General features: G+C 37.2%; 3 protein-coding genes across 7 annotated transcripts; 2 read left to right on the top strand and 1 right to left on the bottom strand.

Moving 5' to 3' along the window:
• Positions 1-1,750: 1,750 nt before the first annotated feature.
• On the top strand, positions 1,751-3,608 carry LOC121797158 (transcription factor MYB1R1-like). 2 transcript variants are annotated; one of them, XM_042195895.1, is made up of 3 exons: positions 1,751-2,195; positions 2,285-2,493; positions 2,808-3,608. In XM_042195895.1, exons 1-3 carry the CDS (start codon positions 1,925-1,927, stop codon positions 3,279-3,281), a joined length of 954 nt encoding a protein of 317 aa, XP_042051829.1. In that variant the 5' UTR covers positions 1,751-1,924; the 3' UTR covers positions 3,282-3,608. The 2 variants fall into 2 exon arrangements, with proteins under 2 accessions (XP_042051829.1, XP_042051830.1); XM_042195896.1 differs by having other exon boundaries at positions 1,764-2,195; positions 2,817-3,608.
• Positions 3,609-7,239: 3,631 nt separating this feature from the next.
• LOC121793676 lies at positions 7,240-9,206 on the top strand. 3 transcript variants are annotated; one of them, XM_042191714.1, is made up of 4 exons: positions 7,240-7,372; positions 7,510-7,630; positions 8,413-8,703; positions 8,912-9,206. In XM_042191714.1, exons 1-4 carry the CDS (start codon positions 7,281-7,283, stop codon positions 9,026-9,028), a joined length of 621 nt encoding a protein of 206 aa, XP_042047648.1. In that variant the 5' UTR covers positions 7,240-7,280; the 3' UTR covers positions 9,029-9,206. The 3 variants fall into 3 exon arrangements, with proteins under 3 accessions (XP_042047648.1, XP_042047649.1, XP_042047650.1); XM_042191715.1 differs by having other exon boundaries at positions 8,915-9,206; XM_042191716.1 differs by having other exon boundaries at positions 8,944-9,206.
• Positions 9,207-10,250: 1,044 nt separating this feature from the next.
• Positions 10,251-14,344, bottom strand: LOC121794775 (serine/threonine-protein phosphatase PP2A-2 catalytic subunit). Of its 2 annotated transcripts, none has more exons than XM_042193116.1 (7): positions 14,023-14,344; positions 13,649-13,907; positions 12,453-12,567; positions 11,239-11,347; positions 11,079-11,156; positions 10,771-10,962; positions 10,251-10,689 (listed from the first exon to the last, which is right to left on the bottom strand). In XM_042193116.1, the coding sequence occupies exons 2-7, from the start codon at positions 13,899-13,901 to the stop codon at positions 10,516-10,518; spliced, it is 921 nt and encodes a 306-aa protein (XP_042049050.1). In that variant the 5' UTR covers positions 13,902-13,907; positions 14,023-14,344; the 3' UTR covers positions 10,251-10,515. The 2 variants fall into 2 exon arrangements, with proteins under 2 accessions (XP_042049050.1, XP_042049049.1); XM_042193115.1 differs by having other exon boundaries at positions 13,649-13,955; positions 14,023-14,343.
• Between the last annotated feature and the right edge of the window lie 3,331 nt (positions 14,345-17,675).

Below are 17,675 nucleotides of genomic sequence, written 5' to 3' on the forward strand. Positions count from 1 at the left end.
CAAAAGTATTGAGACCCATTGAAAAAACATATACTAACAAATTTGAAAATACTATATCTGATATGGATGCTTTATAAAGCATCTATAAAGACCCTTTCTTACAAGAAGACATGTAATAGCTAGGGTTGGAACGGTACGGTATACCGCGCCGAAATGGTCATACCGCATACCGTACCGTACCGTGCGGTATGACAAAAAACCATACCTTTACCGTACCGCTTTTATCGGTATACCGCAATTGCGGTATACAGAAAAGTTGGTATACCAAAATTTAGATATCGTTACCGTACCGCTTTTGTCGGTATACCGTACTGTGATTTCGGTATACCGCAATATGCGGTATACCGTGATTTTCGGTATATACCGTATTTGCGGTATACCGTGTTATTGGCGGTATATACCGCAATTGCGGTATGATGCGGTATAACGCGGTATATACAAAATGCATACCTTTACCGTACCTAAAACTGTCGGTACTGTATGATATCGTACCGAAAAGAACGGTATACTGAAAATTCGATATTTTCAGTATTTTTTCGGTACGGTAAGTGCGGTATTTCAGTATATTTTCCAAGCCCTAGTAATAGCTATTTATGAGGTAGTACTAGTGCATATCTAGTGTTTGATTGTGTTCACACCATGACCAAAATACCCTCTTACAAAAAATGATTCATGAGATAATGCTACGCAAAATTTCCATCTTTGACATTAATTATTTACAAAAGCAATTTTAAGGAGTCAGAAATATGGATTTTTTCTAAAGAAAATACAAAGAATGTTGAGAATTTTGTTACTATAATCTTTTTGGCAAAAATTGTTAGATATCAATATAAAAAGAAATTACACTAAGTTAAAAGGTAGATATAAAAAGAATGGGATGGTGAATTGAAAGTAATTAGTGGGGTCAAATTTCCCTTATCCTTAGAAATCCCACCCACCACCAATGGTGACCAAACAAAAGGCATACCTATGCCAAATATTGAAGAATATGCCATTTTGACGGCCCAGAAACCCCCTTCTTCTCCACCATCCTTTTATTTTATTTGTATTTATGTTTTTCAAAATTTCTCTTTTTTATTGAAAGCAAATAAGTACTTTTTAATAATCAAGACTTTTCATATGTCCAATTAGACCTTATGTCACCAATAATTAGAGTCCATTTCTATCAATTACCTATTTATTTAATTCCATTGAGGGATTATCCTCTGTTTCCATCACCATCCAATCAACTCCGTTCCACCCAATTAGAACAATACTACCTATTTTGTCATTATTTTTAATTTCGTTTCAAATTATTTTTAGAGTGATATGGTAGATGTATAAGATATGATTTATTAGAAATGAAATCTAAGTTTGGAGTTTGTCTTTATTTGTTCATTTATTACTGGTTCGTTCGGTTTGCAATTCAGTATCTTAAGATTAAATATATAATGTGTTTGATTCATGAGATTAATCTCATAATTCAACAATAATCATGTGATAAATTAGTCATAGTCAATTCTCTTCAACTAAAATAATCTCACAACTTAATCTTATATTTTGATACTATTTTATTTAGGAAATCGAACATTACCTACATATACTACTCATATAATAGGAGTAGTATATTGCAATGGTATTTTTTTTTGTATTTCTTGGTTGATTTAAAGACGAATGATGTGGAGGGCATTGATTCGACGATAATCAAATGAGCGTGCACTAGCAAAGCAGCGGAATATCTCTTCTCGCTCGCCTATACACACCAGTGGCTTATAAACAAAAACAAAACCCTCATTGCTACGTAAACGATCGCACCTTATATTCTCCATCGTCCGTCTCCACTCAGAATTTCCTCTATCCTCTCTCTCATCACTTCTCTCTGTACATGGCCTGAACCTCCACGTGTACGGCGGCGGAACCAGGCGATACATACTCCTTCACACCGATGGCGGCGATGCGCTCCGACACCTCCGCCGCGGAAGACGGCCAGTGCTCGCGCACAGGATCCGAATTCAGCGGCGGCGAAGGCGGCGGTAGAGGATTCATGCTGTTCGGAGTGAGAGTTTTGACTGAAGGATCGTTCAGGAAGAGTGTGAGCATGAACAATTTGGCTCAGTACGACCAGCTGCCGCAGGATTCCAGCCACGATGTCACCGCCGGCTATGCTTCCGACGACGTCGTTCACCCCTCCGGGAGGAGCCGCGAGCGGAAAAGAGGTAATATTTTGGGAGTAATTGATTGAGAAATTGGCGACTTGATTTGATTGTTGAATTGAGTGCGATTGTGGAATTTGTTTCAAAATTAGGGGTTCCGTGGAGTGAAGAGGAGCACAGGCTATTTCTATTGGGGCTGCAGAAGGTTGGGAAAGGAGATTGGAGAGGGATTTCGAGAAATTATGTGAAAACCAGAACGCCTACTCAAGTCGCAAGCCATGCGCAGAAGTACTTCCTCCGCCGCAACAACCACAACAGGAGGCGCCGGAGATCCAGCCTCTTTGACATTACTACTGATGCGGTATTTCTCCCACCTTTAATTCTTAATTAACATTCATTTTTGGAGTATTAATTTACTTCTAATTTTCATTTAGAGTATTTGCTATGTTCATTCATTTTTAGGCGTTTTCTTTGTTTCACCTTGAATAACACAGAAGTTAGGTATTCTAATACTCCACATAGTTCAATTTCCATAGGGAATTAGGCACAAATAGGAAGTCCTCTCCTTGGTTTAATTATCAGAGAAATTGTCGGTATTCAGTAGTCATGAAATTAGTAGTTAGTATTAAATATGTGACTTTGGTGAAGACTTTGTTGATTTCTTTTGCTTTCAAGTTTCAACAGGTTGTGGGCTCTGCCATTGATGATGACCAAATGTATCAAGAAAATTCACCTCAGCCTCCACCACCAACACAACAAACCAAGAATCTTGAGAAATTTCCCCTGCCAAATTTTGGCATGGCTATCACACCTTTAGTGGTGCCAATCACAGCCGAAACTCCAATGGACAAACTCTCACTTGGTCAAGTCAATCAGCTCACCAATTCACCAAAGCCCATTAGGCCAATTCCCATTTTACCAGTCCCCCCATCATCGAAAATGGCCGGCCTCAATCTAAACAAGACAACGACAGCAGCTGCGAATCAGCCTCCTCCGTCTCTGTCACTAAACCTGTCCATGTCATCGCAGCCGCCTCCACCTCCACCTCCACCTCCGGCCAGTCAAGAGCGACACGCGTCCGCCTTCCAAGCAATGCCAGCTGCTGGCTTTAATGGGAGTGGTGGAGATAGCATGATAAGTGTTGCTTGATGGGAACCTATCCATGGTTGTGGTGGTGATGTATGTGCTGTAAAGTGGGGGTTTAATCTGCTTTCTACCATCCAAGAGAAGACAAGATATCCAAAGTTGGAATAGTAGATTGTTAGATTATTTAATCTGGTGGATATATATATATATATATATAATTATATCTTATTGTACAGGGTTAGGGAGATTAATTATGAAAGTAGAGGTCGTTTTCAGTAGTTGGGGAGGGGAGGGGGTTGTTTATGTTATTGTGTTGTTGTCTGTAGTTAAAATACTTATTGAATGTTTGTGGGGGTTGGTTTATTTAAGGTTTTATCAGCCTGTTTCCTATGTGTTTTCGTCGTTTTCTCTGAAAACAAAATTATTAAGTTTCTATCAAAGTTAGGGGCCACTTGCTTTTGTCACTTTGGTTGACATACTAGCTCATTTGTATTTATTCCATTCCAATCAGTCATTCACCAAATCTTTTGCATAGTAAAACTCAATAATTGATGAAACTGTCGCAGTGGTGGATCATTTATCTACCTAAGCCTCACCAGTCTTTATGATTGTGGTGATTTGAACTTGGTAAACAATCAAAATATAACTAATTAAAATATATAAGAAGTACTTAATTTATCATGCAATAGTCAATTACTCGAATTTGTTGGATTTGTTGGAGAACCTCTAAAATATAAACGGCTTATATTAACGTTTTCCAATAAGATACGCCGCTTGACTCTTGTAGGTTGGGTTTAAACCTTAAGATCCTCGAAACTTAGTTGCAATTCTCCTAAAAGAAGAAAATAAGAGGAAGTTGCACTTCTGAATTTATTAATATAAATAGAATTGTTTTCTTTGAACATGGGGAACCTTTATTATACTTGGTGTGGTATCCCACTCATGTTACACCACTAACTTTTTTTCTTTTTTCATATTTTATGTTTTAGATTAAATTTTAAATTGTAGTACTATTAATTAAGATTCATTATATCTATTTACTCCATCCGTGGTGTCCGAATAACTAATCTTCCTGTTGATTTATGGCAATTCAATTTTCATAACAAATGTTTATTAGAGTTACTATAATATTATGGTTTTTGTTTTTTTTTATAGCAAATCTAGTTAAATTTAGTTGTGGGAAATAAATTACTGAATTAGATACGAAACATTGTGCGAATTAGTGATGAATTTGGTAGTGGTAAATTTATGCACTTGGTTAATTGAATTCAAATTTACAAAATGGTAAGGAAAAAATAGCTTTGTACAATGGGATTCGAGAAAAAAAATCAAGAGTGTTAATCTAGTCATAAGTCATTACTCGAATTCAAATTTACAAAATGGTAAAGAAAAAATAGCTCGGTAATATGGGATTCGAAAAAAAAAGTGTATTAGTCTAATTCATCTTGACACGATTTTTAAATTTCTGTTTATTTAAGGATAAAAATATTTGGAAAACGATGTCCCATAAATTTCACAAATTAGTTTGTAGAGGCCCACGTATTGGCCCAATATTTCAGCCCAGCTAGGCACTGGTTTTGGGTTCGGGCCCATAAAATGATTTCAGCTCCATAGAGACAGTCTATAAAGAAGAAAATGTACATCTATAAATGGGCGGACCCATATGGAAGTGGAGAGGGGTTAAAGCTCCCAATAAAAATATTTTTAATTTTTTTAGTATACATTCTCAAATTTATCCAAGTTTAATATAAATTATTATATAAAAGTCTTTACAAATGATCTAAAACACCTAAAAATATAATTTTGGTTTAAAATTTAGAAATCACAGCCCTTATCCATATTTTTTTTTCTGCGTCTATAGATTATATATGCAAGAAGCAGCGGCAGCGCTGCCTAAAAGCTATTATTGAGAAGGAGGAGGCGGTGGAGGAGGAGGCAACGGGAGCAGAGACGGCGTGTAGTTAGGAGAGTTCTTCTGGTGAAACTTGTTAATGAAAGCAGCGGCTTTCCCATCTGTGATGGCTTCAATCTTGTTTCTTGTGTGGAAGCTCTTTATGTAATCGGAAAAATGATGAATTAGTCGGTGAAGATCTCTTGCTTTTGCTGATTTTGTGGCCTAAGTTGATGGTTGCAAGAGTAAAGGAGGAGAGTTTGATAATGTTGAACACCAACTCCATTGATTTCATGCAAACAGACTCCTTTTTCTCACTCTTGTTCTTGTATTGTATGCCTGCTTCATTCTCGATCAAATCACCTGTTTTTTTTGTTCAATTCTCTCTCAATCAACGAAAATTTTCATGTTCAATTCGTTTCCAAATTTCACAATGTTATATATAGTACTACTATGTGATTATGATTGGATGGAATGTGAATGTTCTATTTATATTTTAAATCAAATAATTAAGAACACGTGGAATGAGAATGCTGGAAAAAGAGAAAGGAAGAATCGATATTTTTTCCAAGAATTGTATGTTATCTTAACCGGATGAAGAATAGTTTGAAAAACAGAGTGGATGTTGTTTTCAGGCAGAATCATTTAGTATATAATTATATCCCCTTTTCTGGAATATTTATGGAGTGTATTATTTTTCAAGTTTTAATACGCATATGTGGGGGTGGGGGTTTACTTACTGGTAGTAGTACTTTTTCTTTTCGCTAATAAAGTATTTTAGGACATTCTAAATCGGCTGTACTATTTTTAGGGATAGAATATATACTCAACTTCTAGTTAGTCCTATACTATTTGAAATTAAAATAATATACTATGTTTTAACTCTTTCGATTCTCTCATCTATTTACTAAACGTATGATTAAAATAAGTAGTATATTTTCATTAAAATAAGAAATAGAAAATAAAAGAAAAAAAATCAATATTAAGAGGAAATATTTCTTTTGATACGTGAACTTTGTCGAGATATCAATTTTTATCCGTAATATTTGAAAATATCTTCTGTGGTTCATGAATTTCGATTTAATATCATTTGAGCTACTTTTTCACTATTTCAAACTTTTTTTAGGCGAAAATAATTTCAAGCCCATGAAGGATATTTCATTTATCTACTCTCTATTCTTCATTAAAATATTAAGAGAACATCATTTTTTGTCTGCAAACTTTGCCAAAATATCATTTTTTGTCTGAGCTTTAATTCCTTGTGAAAGTGGGTTTTCAAGGTGAGATTGTTCTCGGAGAGATCAAGGGAGTGTAACGAGGTGATGTTGCAATGATCTGTGGCATTCCACCGTAGAATTTGTTGTTGTTCAGGTATAAAACAAAGAATTAGAAGTTTTTTAATTGAATATGGGATCGAGCCATCAAATTTTGTGTATATATAAATATCATTAAAATTTTTTGTGAGAGAAATAAGAACTCCTAGTCCATATTGCAAAAATTGCTACCGCGATTGATTCCTAAGAGCATCCACAATGGCGGCGAGCGGACCGGCTAGCCGATGCCCGACGCTAGCCGGTCCACTCGCCAAACCATTGCAGTAGGCGAGCGCCAAATCGGCGAGAAAAACGGCGAGCGCACGCCGATTCCCGGGCGCTGGCCGATGCGCTCTCCGCCATTGCAGGCTTCCGATCGGCGCGCAATCGACCAGCCGATTTTTTATTTTTTTTAAAATTAATGTAATTTTTTTAATTAATGTACTTTTTTTAATTAATGTAATTTTTAAAATTTTAATATTATTATTGAATTTTCTCGTATCTGTGTCGTAAATTTAATTCCGTATTTTGTGTGATTGTTAATTATTTGTTTTAATAATTTTGTTTATTGTGGCTAGACTATGACTGACCTATTGCTTGTCCAGTTGCTTGTCCTGATGATGTGGCAGGAGGAGTTTTTAGTGCTGATGATGTGACATGTGGAGTTTGTGGCTAGGCTATGGCTGAACTATGACTGACTTATCTCTATTGGAGATGCTCTAATGCTAGCTATAGCGTACAGGGGTCGAAGTAGAATAAGTTGAAATAGTTGGGGCGATTATAGTATTTTAATAAATTCGAAAGAGATCTACGAAGATTTCTAGTTTCAACACAGGAGGAGAAAACACAGAGGCGAAAATGCTGTACTCCGCCAAACCGCCATTGCTACTTCCTCTATTCTTCTTCCTAACTTCGTTTCTCTCAGGGAATCTTACGCTTGCTTACAATTTGTAAGTCTCCATCACTTTTTCCCTTTTTATTCTCCTTGTTCTCTGTATGTATAATTTGGACTTTTTGAGGAGCTGCAATTCGAATTTTGTTTGCAAGATGTGATTTCTTCTTAATTGATAATTTACTGAAATCGCAGAGAATCAATAGCAATGAAAGGGAGAACCCTGATGGGCATTAAGGAGACGCCAAATGGTGGAAATGTCACCTTTGATTGCTCTCCTTCTGGCCCCTGCATACCATGCCTTCGCTCTGAAAAGGTCCCTATCACTCTGAGAATCATAATAGGATTGGTTTTTCTCGTCTTGATTTGATGATTGTTTTTCTAGAAATTCAATGTATAAATTAGGGTATAAGTTCAAAATTGATCACATCATTTAGATTACCTTGCTATTCTGGAATCGGAAGCTTAATGTATGATGTCTATTAAGTTTGTTAAGATTGTAGATGGAACTTCATTGGATGGATGCTATTTGGAATTATATTAATTAAGTTTAGTCCTAGCAAATTAGCCTTGCAGCTCAGGAGACTATATGTTGTATGCAATATTTTACAGGACCACTCTTGTTGTAGTTCATCTTGTAAGAGAGCAGTGTTAGTTCTATTGCTGGTTTATTTCTTGACCTTCACAGGATTCAGTTTGTCATTCCGTATGAGCTAAACATATAGTATCATCATTTTCTCTTAATGCCTTTGACGGAATGCATTTGTGTTGTTCGCCTCTAATTTAAAACCATAAGCTATCTGTGGAGTTTGATAAACTTTAGTGCAAGGTATAGAACCCACGGCAGGAGATTAAAATCCACAACCTTTTCCTCTTAGTAATTTATCAACGACACCATTTCCACCTTATGGTTATGTATTTGTTATGCTTGAGAATGCTAGCTAATTGAGGTGTTATGGAACACAACTTATTTGGGACGATATGCTAAAACGTCACAATATAGTATATTTAATCTGCTGGAATTTTCTTTTCTTATACTAATATGTTTTTTGAATTCTCAAGAGTCGACACCCTGATATATTTCTTATTGTTTCTTAGAGTGATGAAAAATATCGTTGTGGTGAAACTGGATATCGCATTCGTCTGAAATGTGTACCCTCTGGAATTGGGTCCAAAGACTCAAAAGGTACAAAACAACATAAGAAAAGATCTACTCTTGAGTTTATGAAGTTGGGTGTTAATCAGCATGATGGAGACATGAGTATTTCTTCAACGAGGCAAAGAAGATTACACAGTGATTCCTCCAACGCTGGACCACGCTCTTATGTCACTTACAGGAGCTGTATACCTGCTGTAAACGAAGAAAAATTGTCAGTACTAGGTTTTGAGGTAAACTACACCCCTTTTTAAATGCTTTTTGTACACCTATTCTTGTCCAAGGATGGCTTTTGATATAGAAAGAACTTGAGATTGAAATGTTTGGTGTCATGCAGTGGCCTAGAAGTTATTTTCCTCGCATAAATATAACATGTATTGTCTATTTTGATTAATCAACATCTTGCTTATGCATATGCTTTGTACTGTAAATTCCACTCAGCAGGCCCTTATGTTGGCTTTGCTCGTAAGCAGTGGCTCATTCATTTACTTCAGGCGGAAGCGTGCTGCTGCGCCTGGTGGTGTGCCAATGAGGCTTCCTACTACTTCTAGGTTTTAAGTCCAATCTACGATTACATCATATAGAAACTTTTTTTGCTTTCCAATGAAGACTGTTGTAAGTTATGGCAAATATTCGGAGTGGTTTATTTTGCTGTATTGCCTGCTTTGCCTTGTATCAAGAATTTCTGTAATTATTATTCTTTTTTCTATTGATTGATTATTACCTCTTTTTTCTACCCTGACATTTTGTTGGAGTTGAAACTTCCAATAAGGTCGAACTCTCACTCTTGCCTTTTTTGTGCCTCAAATTTGACTCATTGTATAAAATTTTAAGAGGGAATATTTTTTTTGTCAGCAAACTTTGTTAAGATATCAATTTTGATTGGTAATAATTTGAAATAGTTTTTGAGGTCCATTAACTTTGACGTAATATCATTTGAGCAATTTTTTTTTAAAATTTTTTTTGGATGAAAATACCCTCATAGATGACAATTCTGTCTATTTATTTTCTCTTCTTTATTAAAATATTTAATTTATCTTTTTAAATTTTTATTTGCCCCTTTATTAAAAGAGAGAATGAAAAAAATGGGGAAGAAAAGAGAAAAAGAGGAAGAAAGGGGCAAAACAAATTATGAGGGATAAATTAAATATTTTAGTAAAGAAGAGAGAATAAATAGAGTAAAATGTCATTTCTAGGTTTGAGGATATTTTTGTCAAAAAAAATTTGAAACAATGGAAAAGTAGCTCAAACGATATTACATTGAAATTAATAGACCTCAGATGATATTTTCAAATGTTACGGACTAAAATTGATACCGTGGTAAAGTTCACTGCAAACAAATTTTCTCTCAAATTTTAAAATGAGATAGTACTTATTTGAGGAAACATTTACCTAAAATAGACATGTATTCAGGGTTAGATCAAGTAGTAGGCTATATTGCTTTGGAAATGCATTCTAAACCTGCTTTGGCAGTTAGCGTGAACGTTTAATATCAAATCTTCATTCTGTCCGATCCAACATGATTTACTATCCATTCCAAAATTATGTCTTGAGAAATGAGATCCGTACCATACAATAGTAATAAATGGCTAAGGTGAAGTATAATCAAATATTTATATAAAAATAAGTAAGAGAAAAGCTCATTTATGAGATAACTAAGGAGCATTAAGTGAAATGGCATCCCTCATCCAAGATAAGATAAAAAAAAACTTTGATAACACCAGTAAATGTGAGCAATGGTTATGAAAAACTGCTTCCTATGTGTAAATTACAGATGATATTAGAGGTCACAAATTCTGTTTTTTTTTCTCCTTTTTTTTCACTTGGGATAACATATACAAAGGCAAAAACAAGTAACTCCATCTCCATCCTTGCAGGAACTAACTCTGCATCAAATATCTTGAGCACATAACCAAAGTAGGGAGAGCAAACTCCAAACAAAAGAATGGTGTAGAAGAAAATAATTCTCAAATAACAATACTCTTTTCTTACGACACATCTACAGTAACATAGTTGCAGGCATGCACTAAGGGTAGTTGCTGAGTTCACAAAAAATAATCTGGAGTCTTGCGCGTGGTGTCGGGTTCGATCTGCCGGGGAGCCGGATCAAACTGAAGGAAGTTCTGCTCCATGTTCTCCCCAATTTCAAGAATTGCAGCCATATTCCCACAACGGTAACAATAGTTTGGGGCACTAAAAACGGTCACCACATTCTTGTCCTACAAATGCAGCAGCGTATAACTATGGCTTGTTCCGATTGCACCAACGGTGAGTTAAAATATTTGAGATGCTAGACAAACCTGACACCAATTAAAACCCTCCATCACAAGCTGATGTGCTCTTGAGATTAGAGTGAGGCCGTTGGTGTGGTTGAACTGAGAAGCTATATCCTGTCCAAAGGTGTAGCCAGCCCCACGGGGTGATATGCCCCAACCGCAGCGGTCGTCCGGATCAGACCACAAGAGATCACACATTGGTCCTTCGTGTGGGACCTAACAGTCCAGGAAACAGATCATGAAATGGAGTCAACACAAAATATAAAGTAGCATCACTAGAAATTGTTGCTAGGAAATCAAATTGACTTCATGGACAGGATTATTGTTTGTACCTCCTGTATGCGATCTAAAGCTCGGATATTGTCTAAGGTGTCGAGTGATGGAGAGAGACCCCCATGCAAACAGAAAATCTACAATAACATAGTGCTGGATATCAGATGTTGAAAGTGTAATATATTCAAAGTGAAAAATAATTGTGTTTATCATGCAAACCTGACTCTCAATAAGAGCTGTCAAGGGCAAATAATCAAAAAGGTCAGTGAAAAACTTCCACACGTTGGCATTGCCATACTTCCTCAAGCATTCATCATAGAACCCATACCTGGCAAGAAAATGCGTCTTATCAACAATTTTGCATGCAAGGCATCTAGCACTGATGCATGAGTATTGCAAGCAACCTTCTCAGTTTAGTGCAAACAAAATGAAGTGTCCACAAAGCCCTCAAAAATTAAAAGTGTTGTGTCCTTACCCTACAGACTTTTATTGAACAAATACATACAAAACAATCGACATACAATATATTTCAACTATACTGTATTTTCATGAAACTGAATTTCAATGAAATATCAGACATGCACTTGTACAAACTTATTCCTCAACAAGTTCCCAAAGTCAAAGTAGATTCCTCTACGAAATAGTCATAATACAATCTTGCCTGTGATACGGAGTAAAAACAAATTTCAGTTGGAATTGGTTTTTTAATGCGTCATTAAGTTGAAGATAGTAATAGATCAAATTAACCATACCATAGCTACAAATGGTGTGCCATGATGCAGGTGGCAAGGGGCGATACCATTTCCTATACAAGGCATAAGCCCTTACAGATGTCAGCATCTAGGCATGCGTTTTGAACCTTTTCTTGTTCTTTTCTTTAATAGAGTTCATACCACAGACAATATAGGCGATACTGCATGTAGTGGATATATGAGGGATTCTGAAGTATCAATCATATGCATCTGATGGTGCACCCTACTCATCCCATGAACCCACTAGTTTTGGTCATTTCAAGACTAATTTCTTGCAAAGAAAGCTTTCATCATTTCCCCGTCAACGTTTTCCTCAAATTGGCGTTGATTTCCCCTTTCATTTGTTTATTTACTTCCCCATTTCTTCTTTTTTTCCTACAAATTGCTGTTGTGTTAGGAGTTTCTTATTTTACTTCCATTTTCATCTTTAGGGCGGGTGGGGTGGGTACTGCGTTTCGTAATCGTTACTGATAACTACATTGATCCTGAAATATTCTCATAGAGTTGGGGGGGGGGGGGATTGTCCTATCTTCTGTAACATCTGTGGACAGCGAACATCATGGGATGAATTTAACTATGAAAGGACACAATTTTGCATCTCAGATATGTCAAGCTCCAGGTCATCTTGAGAGCTTGAACCTTTAACACAATGAAACAAAACAAGAGAAGGCAGAGACTTACACTTGAGTGATCTGTCGACTTTCATGGTTGCCCCTCAGAATTGTGATTCTATCTCTGTAACGGACTTTCAGAGCCACTAGAAGTGTGACAGTTTCAACTGAGTAGTATCCGCGATCTGCATTCAATGAATACTTTCTTAGTGGAAATTGCGGGTACATCAAGTAACATAATCTCAGTATCACATAAAAGTTACAATTAATAGAAGAAATTAATCTAATACGACAATCAACAGAAGATAATCCAAATGCAAATAGCTATTTACTAAATGAGAATATTGTGAAAGATAGAGACATCATGTCAAATCTTTTGCAACGAGTTAACGTCACAGTGAGACACATAACGAACCCCAATTTTATTTTAGGTATCACAAAAGAATAGTGGAACATATATCACTAAGACGTATAAATATAAAGCTAATAACTTCTTTTTCATTTGTTTTGCAATACTAACGACAGAAAAGTTGGATGGAAAGAAAAGTCGAGTGTGAATGCAACAGATTTCTATCCAAAATTTCCTCAATGATGATATAACATTCCCACTGACCACTTGCCTCATTCCTTCAGCATTTCAACATTAGCGGTTAACAGCTGCTGAAACAGCCAACCAATGCAACTGGCTCCAATCAAAATCACCCCATACTATTCTGTTGCACTTCTAGAGTAGCTTGGGACCAATTAAAAAGCAGATATTAACCACTAATTTTCTTTTGTCAAAGATATAACAAGCTCACCAACAATGCAGGAAGCTTGACAATTAATCTACAAACTCAGAGGAACACAAAACAATTCGTAATTAATAAGAATACAAATTAAGCTCATTCGCCTTATCCGATGGACCAATTAGACATTCTGCAAATAAGGAACTTCCTTGGGCATTCTTCTTCTCTCCTTTTTTTAAACCAAGCAATGTACCCTTCAAAACTTCGGTGCCACCATGTTATTTCGAGAAACAGATAAAACAACTCCACATCAAATTTCTTCAGTTCACAAAATCATCCATTTATCCTCCATGACCACTAAAAACAACCTTTGTCAGAAGCAAATCGACGATTTATCCAAGTCACAACAAGTAGTTAGTACCTTTTAATACACCAAACATTCAAATCATATAGATACATTATACATACCAACACATATCAGAAAACATCTTTCCAATTAATCTAGCGGAGAATCGAAGGAGAAAGGTAAAATACTCACCAACATAGTCTCCCATGAAGAGGTAATTTGTATCTGGAGCATTGCCTCCAATCCGGAAAAGCTCGATCAGATCGTAGAACTGGCCGTGGATATCACCGCACACAGTAACGGGACATTTCACCGGCTGCACATTCCATTCCTCAACCAAAATCGCCCGCGCCTGATCGCACAAAATCTTCACCTCCGCCTCCGACAGCGGCTTGCACTCCATCAATTGCTCTATCTGCCTATCCAAATCCCCATGCCCCGGCATCTTTCTCTATAGAAAAACAGAAATTCAGCTACTTGAATGCTCCGCACCTCTGATCTGGAATTAGAATCCGAGATTCAAATCCGAATTACAGGAAGTAAAACTGGGTGAGCCGCGGGATCACCTGAGATCTCGATTTTGAACAACTTTTCAGCAAGATACCAGAAATCGGAATTTTTTCATGATTTTTTTATTTCTGAGATTTATTTCCATTTTCCCGAGAATCTAAATTCCAAAAATGATTGGGAAAGTATGTATTTTAAACATTTATCTAAAACAAATTATTATAGATATATATAGTGTGTGTGTGTGTGGAGTTGGAACTTGGATTCAAAGATGGAATGTAAAATGCAACTCAAATGAACTCCCAATGGAACTATTAAAATGCAGGTGAATTTATTAATTTAATTTAAATCTGTTTTTGACCAATTTATTCAGTAATTTTTAAAACACCTAAAAAAGAATGGGGTCTTTATTCAATTTAAGTGGTAGAAGAAAAACAAAATACTATTAATAAAACTGTATAAATGCAGTGGCGTGAGAAATGCCAAACAGAATATTATGCCTTTTTAGGTACTGAATAATTCAATGTAACATGAGTTATAGTGACAAAATTTTATTCGAATGGGGGGTCAAATCAAAGGTGGTGTGCTTAATAATTAATATACATAGTTCCGATATTATATTAGTAGTACTACTACTAGTTTTACTTTTAGGCATATGTATTTCATGGTGTGTTATTTTTTAAATGAATTTTTTGCAACAATCTTTGAAAGTTGTGAAAAAATACAGACTGACTTTATAGTTAATTTCTCATAAAATACAATTTCACCTATCTTCAAATGGATATTGGGCATGGTTAGGAAAAATAGAGAAGAATAAGTGTTTATTGTATATTCCTTGATGATCATGTTCTACATATGCTTCCCCTTTTTACAGGTGTCATACAATATTCATATATGGAATACTATTAATGCTATCAATCTACTCCTCTAATTCTATTCCATGATTTCTGCAGTATCATTGGTGATTGATACTCCTCAATCTTCCCTTGTTTAGCATAATTGATACTCCTCAATCTTCCCTTGTTTAACACTCCCCCTCAAGTTGAGTGGTGAGATCTCCAAAACTCAACTTGCACAATACGCTCGTGAGACTTCTCGAGTTAACAGCCTTGGTGAGAATATCAGCTAGTTGATATTCAGATCGAACGAATGGTAGCTCTACTGCTCCATTTTCAATGTTCTCCTTGATGAAATGTCTGTCGACTTCGACATGTTTCGTCCTATCATGTTGTACTGGATTTTCGGATATGCTGATGGCTGCTTTGTTATCACAGAAGAGTTGACTCTTTTCTAAAGTGAGTCCAATCTCCTTCATTAGTCTTCTTAGCCACAGTATTTCCATTAGCCCACTTTTGATCCCTCTGAATTCTGCTTCGGCGCTTGATAATGCCACTACTTTTTGCTTTTTACTTCTCCAAGTGACTAGATTACCTTCAACAAAGGTAAGATAGCCCGTTGTCGATCTTCTGTCAACTGGGTTGCTTGCCCAGTCAGCATCCGTGTATCCATGCACTCCTCGGGATTCATTCTTCTTGAACATTATTCCATGTCCGACCGTTCCCTTGAGGTACTTAACTATTCTCAATGCGGCTTCATGATGATCCTTCTGTGGTCGATGCAAGAACTGACTCACAATTCCGACGGCGTAGGCGATATCAGGTCTAGTGTGGGATAGGTAGATGAGCTTCCCTACCAGACGTTGATATTGACCTTGGTGTGCAAGCTCAGCTCCCTCGGAGATCTGCAGTCCATGATTAACTAAGATTGGTGTATCCGCAGGTTTGCAATCCAGAAGTCCTGTCTCAGCTAGGATGTCTAGTGTATACTTCTTCTGCCTCAGGAAAATCGCTCCTTCAGATCTGAGTACCTCTATTCCTAAGAAGTACTTAAGATTTCCCAAGTCCTTCATCTCGAATTCTTGGGACAGACTTCCCTTGAGTCTTTCGATCTCCTCTTCATCGTCTCCAGTTATGATCATGTCATCCACATAGATGATCAAGCACGTAATCCGGCCTTCTCGCCTCTTCAGGAATAATGTATGATCCGAATGGCTTTGTTTGTACCCATATTTTGTCATCGCCTCGGTGAATCTTCCGAACCAAATTCTTGGGGATTGCTTGAGTCCATATAAAGTTTTCTTCAGTCGACACCCTTCTCCTTTCTTGTACCCCTGTGAGAATCCGGGTGGTGCTTCCATGTATACTTCTCTCTTTAGTTCCCCATGGAGAAAAGCATTTGTGACATCAAATTGATGTAGTGGCCAGTCTCTGTTCGCAGCAACGGACATTAGCACTCGGATCGTGTTCATCTTTGCTACTGGAGAGAATGTGTCATCATAGTCTACCCCATAGGTTTGGGTATACCCCTTTGCTACCAATCGTGCCTTGTACCTTTCTACGGAACCATCTGGTCGGCGTTTGATAGTGAACACCCATTTACACCCGACTGCCTTCTTTCCGTCTGGTATCATGCACTTTTCCCAAGTATTGTTCCTCTCTAGTGCCCCCATTTCCTTTAGCATGGCTTCTCTCCAATGCCTATGTCTCCAAGCCTCTTCCACCGTGCAGGGAATTTCTTCTTCCTCATAAAGTGCTGCTTCAAATGCATGTGCCATTTCAGATAGTTGCCCTTTTGCCATATTTGCAATTGAGTACTTAGCCTTCTTGCCTAATATTTCAGGGCTGTATCTTTTTGGTGGAATTCCTCGGTTGGATCTCGGTGGTAGTATTTTGTATCCTCCAACTCCTTCATTCATCTTTTCTTCTAGTAAGTCGCAGATTTCTGGTACAGCTCCATTGTCTGGTTCGGACTCATTATCTGTTCCAGGGTCAGTTTCATACGATGTAGGAACATTGTCACCGATATTTCCACCTTCAGAAGGAGTATCGAGAGTACTTACAGCGGATATCAGTAAAGGGTTTTCTTGGGCGATGTCACTGATCGGTGGTCCGGGTTGTACTATTTCGTTGATGACTTCCTTTGGTGAGCCTGGTGGGCCTGCTGCTGAAGGATTTAACCGACTTAGTAGGTCACTATCACTCTCCCCCTGACTAGTAAGGCAGTTAAAGAAGTAGTCTGTTTCGAGGAAATCACAGTTCATGGTGGTAAACATGCGTTTAGATTTAGGATCAAAGCATCGGTATCCTTTCTGGGAAGCCCCATATCCCACGAAAACACACTTTATGGCACAAGGTGATAGTTTGGTACGTTCATGCTTAGGGATGTGGACAAAAACGGAGCATCCAAGTACTCGAGGCTGAAGAGTTAGGGGCAACGGAATTTGTGCTTGTGTTGAAAGGACTTCTAGTGGTGTCTTGAGGTTTAGTGTGCTAGAGGGTAGTCGGTTTGTGAGATATACAGATGATGCAATAGCTTCGGGCCAAAAATTTCTGGGGGTGTTGGATTCAATTAGCATTGCACGTGCCATTTCCAGAAGAGTACGGTTTTTTCTCTCAGATACACCGTTTTGTTCAGGGGTATATGGACATGTAGTTTGATGGATTAGACCCTTATCGTGACAGAAGGTTTTCATGCTCAAGTTTACAAATTCTCCCCCGTTGTCGGACCTAAGGGTCTGTATGTTTTTCTGAAATTGGGTTTGTACCAGGGTGTAAAAGTGTTTAAAATGATCGAAGACCTCATTTTTGTGTTTCATAAAGTAGACCCATGTCATGCGAGAGCAATCATCTATGAAGAGAAGAAAGTATTTAAA

The sequence above is a fragment of the Salvia splendens genome, chromosome 3 (genome assembly GCF_004379255.2).
Source record: "Salvia splendens isolate huo1 chromosome 3, SspV2, whole genome shotgun sequence".
NCBI classification, from domain to species: Eukaryota; Viridiplantae; Streptophyta; class Magnoliopsida; order Lamiales; family Lamiaceae; genus Salvia; species Salvia splendens.